Here is a 4,932-nt window from a genome sequence, read left to right as displayed (position 1 = left end):
TACAGTATGTGAGAATAGTATGTGAGAATGAGAAAACCCTGTGGATTCAACAAAAGTTACAATTGTGTAACTTTTATGTAATAAAATTATTATTTTTTTATTTCAAAAAATTCAAAAAGATCAAATAAAAAAATCACTTATTTACAGTTCATTTTCTCTTTCAATTTGTTTGGAAACCTACAAAGCAGCTTTCAGAGTGTGAACAGCCAGCCAGCACTTACCAACTAATTGACTCAGACCTCACGCTAAAGAATCCCAGGAATACTGGACAAATCAGCCATAGCAGCTAGACGATTCAAAGCAGGCAACGTTTAATTTAAGAGTTTTTGCGAGCAAGTTCTACAAGTTAATATCTCAATAACGAAAGAAAGTTTAACAAACGAATATTTTCTATTGGAAGGACTTATGATAGTTCAGACATATGTTGATTCAAACAGTGACCATTCTGACCTGTGATAGGAAACAGTAATGTAAACTCGGCGATACAACTGATTAAAAAGATAAAAATCAATCGATTAAATTCTCAACCCCATTTTTAGTTCTTTTTGAGATTTTTTTGGTCGTCTTTTTCTTCACAACTTTACATACAACATCCCGTTCTTTTCTTTTTAACGGCTTGCAAACAGACTGACACGAATAACCCTCAAAACACATTGAAAGCTTTCGAACTGCAGATATTTTCAAGCTTTTGGTTTTGACGCATTCAATTGAGTATAACTGTGGTATACTTAACAGTTTCGGTATTTCTGCTGTTACTCTGCGTGACACTCCAATATCCACATACGCAACCCTCATACCACTATCAACAATTCTGAAATCAATACCAACTTGCCTAAAAGCCTGCGTGCACACATCCGGAGTGGTTGTTTGGAAATAAGACTTCAGAATTGAGTTGAGGTATTTGGCAAACTTTTTTTCTAAGTCCTCTCCATCACCGAATTCAACAATTTTAGTTTCATTTGGTATTTCGTTGCGATCTTCTGATTGGTTGTCATCCACCATCCTTTCGTTGACAGTCGTACCAGCCTTCTTTTTAAATGGTGATATCGCTTCTTGTGGATTTGCCAGCATTTCCTGAAACATTTCCTTAAACTGTTGAGGTATTATTGGTTCTTCAATGGGATCTTGGTTTCCAATCACATCATCTGACTCTTCTTTTTCTTCAACGTCTTCACTTTCTGTCGTTGTTGTTTCTTCCTCGCCAACTCTATCTTTAATTTTTATGACATCTCTGAACTTAGCATACAACGAATTCAGTCTTCTTTTTTGGGCTGCAACACCCCAACATCTAATGGTTGTGTTAAATGTGAGGTGTGAGGCACCAAACATACGATTTCACAGTTCACGTTGATGATTTTCTCGTTGACTTGGACATTCGACTTGAGCAACAACCTCACATCTTCGATTGAGTGGCACGTGCACTGATCAAATATCAGAACGGCCTTATCAATATAACCAGTCTTAATTCTCATGTCGACAATATAAGGTACTACAACGTCGTTGATGTATTGTATAAATAAGTCACTGTTGATAAAACCATTTTTGCTATAACTGACGATGTTTCCCGTTTCCATCCAACCCAATTTCAAGAATTCAACTGCAACTCTTTTGTATTTTGTTACAATCATACAAGGAAGAGGTTGTGAGGGGGTAATAGTGCAAACGACAGTGGATCGAGCAATGTCACGTTCGACTCCATATTTCATTTTACTGTCTGTGGAAAAACCAGCAGTGAATACTCCCTTCACCATTTGCCTGTCTGGCCATGGCTGATACCCTGACTCATCCAAATTCAAAATAAATGGTGATGGGATGCCATTTAAAAAAAGTGGCAGTGCAATGTAATACTTCAACACGGCATCTTCGTCGTAGGTCAATCGAGATTGGTCTTCAGCAAACACAGTCACAATCGAAAAGTTCCAATTTTTATGTATTTTATCATAAATAACATGGTTTGACACATCAACGTTGAAGGTTTTTATTATAAACAACCTCAAATAAGTTATGCTGATAGCTTTGCATTTTCCTGGAAACTTTTCATTATCAAGAATCAAATTCTTGACAATTCCCCATTGTGTTTCAGTTAAAAGTGACGGTCTTCCGTTATCTTTTTTTCCAAACAATGCCGTCTCCATACCTCTTCGTTTGTTGATATTAAACTGACTTGAAGTTAAAGCAAAGACTCTACATAGTTTACTCTCGGTCACCTTTTCCGTATTCATTCCATTGAACATTTCTCTCTCAATGTTCATCAAATACACCTGAACATTCAGGGGCAATTCACAAAAGTTGCAATGTTTGCTGAATGTTCTTTGGGCTATTTCTTTCACTGGACCAGGACAATACTTTAAATTCTTTTCAAGTGTTGTATGGTCTAAGCCACTAAAAGCAACATTCCTGGAGCTCATAATTATATTATTTAGATTGTTTTTTTTAAAGAAAAACATTTTTATTTAAAAAAAGAAAAACAAATATGTAATTTTTGTTGAATCCACAGGGTTTTCTCATTCTCACATACTTTTCTCACATACTGTAAATTAATTTATATTAAAATTTATTAATTTTATTATAATATTTATTTTTAAAAAACAAATTATTATTAATTACTAAAACTAACAAACGTTAATTTAAAGAAATGTGTTAAATTCATTGCTAAATCCATTAATTATGTTTCATACATTAAAAAAATTCTTAACCCTATTTTTTCAAAAAGTTTTTTTGTTCGGCAATTTCGTCCTACTTTTTTGAACAAATATTATGTTATAATTTAAAAAAACTATAACAATGAAAAATAAGTCCAATTAACTGAAATAAAAACAAAGTTAATTTAAAAAAGATAAAAATATATACACTTTTGGGAATAAGTCTTATTTTATATATATATTTTTCTAACCATGCTGGAAACCTTATTTATTACATTAACTTTTTTATTTTTCAATATCGTTTTTAGATTAAAATGATATTATGGGTAAGTTAAGTCCAAAAAATGATATTATAAATATAATTATTTGAAAACCAAATAACCAATAACACAATAAATAACATAAATAAAGTTAAAACCATTTGACCAATCATTTTTGAACATCAAAAAGTGAATAAATACAGTTGATTTGTTAATTATTTTGAACTAAATAACAGGAAAATATCGTTAACAAACTTCAAAGAAAGTTTAGAAATCTTTTTTGCACAACAATAGACCAAAGGCTGGGATAATATTATTTCCATTATTTATGTAAATTGTTTGCAATAAGATCATACTAGGGTTCATCAAATTTGGATAAAGGGTGAGTTATGAAACACGTTTTTTTATTGAAACTCAAAAACAATAACATTTTCGATATTGGTTTTTCATAATAATGTTATATTTGTATTTATCAAACTTTTTAATAAAACTAAAATAATAATATAAAAACCATAGTTACATAAAAGAATGTCTTTGTTGTGTCATTTTTAAAAATTCAACTGATAATCTAACATCTGTTGTTTTTACATCCATATTGGCACTGCTTGCATTACGATAAAACGAAAACAATGATTCAACTGCAGAAGATGTTGGTGTCAGGCTAAAAAATAGAAAAACCAGTTTAGACAAATTGGGAAATTGTTTGTTACCAAATAACCAAATACAGAAACAATCGATTATAATGTCATTAATTTTAACTCTTCAATGTCGGGATGAGCAACTTTGAGTCGATGGATCATCTCTCGAAACATTTTGATCTTCTTTTCATTCTTGTCACAACGGGATCGGATTTCTTTTGTGTGATGTTCTTTTTCTTCGGTGAGTTCTTTTGCATGGTGTTCCTTTAGCTTTTCGTAGTGTTCTTTTTCTTCAGTTAGTTTTTGTTCGTAGTGTTCTTTTAGTTGTGTGATATCATCTTGGTAACCTTTTTCCAGGTCGTCTAAAGCCACGAATATGTCCATGTATTTGTTCATCTGGTTGATGTTGTTTTGCATCTCTTCACTTTTCTTCACAAGTTCCTCCTTTTTTGTCTGCAGAGTTTCGTTCTGATTTTTCAAGTCTTTTATTTGTTCTTCAAGACTTTTTGTTTTGCCACTTACAACACGAGCAACCAATACATTACTATCGTAAATCTCTTGAGTAATGCTGGTTCTTGGCTTCTTCTCATCTTTAATTTTTTTTATATCGTTTCTTTTGTTCGTCTATAAGATCCCACATTCCACCGCTGAATTGATAATATAATTGATATAAAGGCCAATCTGAGTACATTGTTTCATTTGTTGTTTGAGACATCTTCTATTTATAAGAGTTCTAAAGTAATTTTTTTAATGAGTGCTTTTTTTCCTTAAATTAATTAGAAATATTAAAATTTTTAAATATTATAGTTTTTAATTGTATCTTTTTAGTAGTTTTATTAGTAAATTAACTCGGCGATGTACCTAATTCCCAACAAACCAATACCAGAGTTTCCCAAAGTAATCAAAAAAACGGTAGCAGATTTGATTTATTTTTGGTTCTTCCTAGCCTTCTCAAAACTGTTAAATAAATTAAAGATCAAAACATCAAAAACATATTTCCTTGTTTTGCCTTTGAACAAAGTAAAAATACAAAAATAAACCTAAAGTTTTATTTTAGATAACTATTTCAAACAATTTATTATTTATTAAAATATGGTTTTTCTGTTTTATATGAAACTACTATAAAATATATGTAATTAAATTAATTATTTAACTAATGTAAAAAAATAAACCTTAATTTATTGGTAGAATAATAAGCATAAAAATCCCGATTTTGTATGTACAAAAATTGTAAAATATTTTGAATTTCAAAACATTTTTTACTCCAAAGTCTGTCAGTATTGCCTTTACGTTGAAAGGCCCCAATCAGGGTCCTCCTTTCTAAATATATATGGCATGATTTACTTCGAATTAAAAAAAGTAAAAAAAATAATAAAAAGAGTACTTAAAGAA

The 4,932-nt window shown here is 30.7% G+C and overlaps 1 protein-coding gene across 1 annotated transcript; it reads right to left on the bottom strand.

The window, feature by feature from the left end:
- Nucleotides 1-3,639: 3,639 nt before the first annotated feature.
- EIN_177170 (hypothetical protein) lies at nt 3,640-3,957 on the bottom strand (the record flags this gene model as incomplete). The annotated part of the gene is made up of 1 exon (XM_004260593.1): nt 3,640-3,957. One exon carries the CDS (start codon nt 3,955-3,957, stop codon nt 3,640-3,642), a length of 318 nt encoding a protein of 105 aa, XP_004260641.1.
- Nucleotides 3,958-4,932: the final 975 nt, after the last annotated feature.

The sequence above is a fragment of the Entamoeba invadens genome (assembly GCF_000330505.1).
Source record: "Entamoeba invadens IP1 unplaced genomic scaffold scaff_1105074725183, whole genome shotgun sequence".
Lineage (NCBI taxonomy): Eukaryota > Evosea > Mastigamoebida > Endamoebidae > Entamoeba > Entamoeba invadens.
Note: the sequence above shows the minus strand (reverse complement) of the source record. Positions and strands in the feature narration are given on the sequence as shown.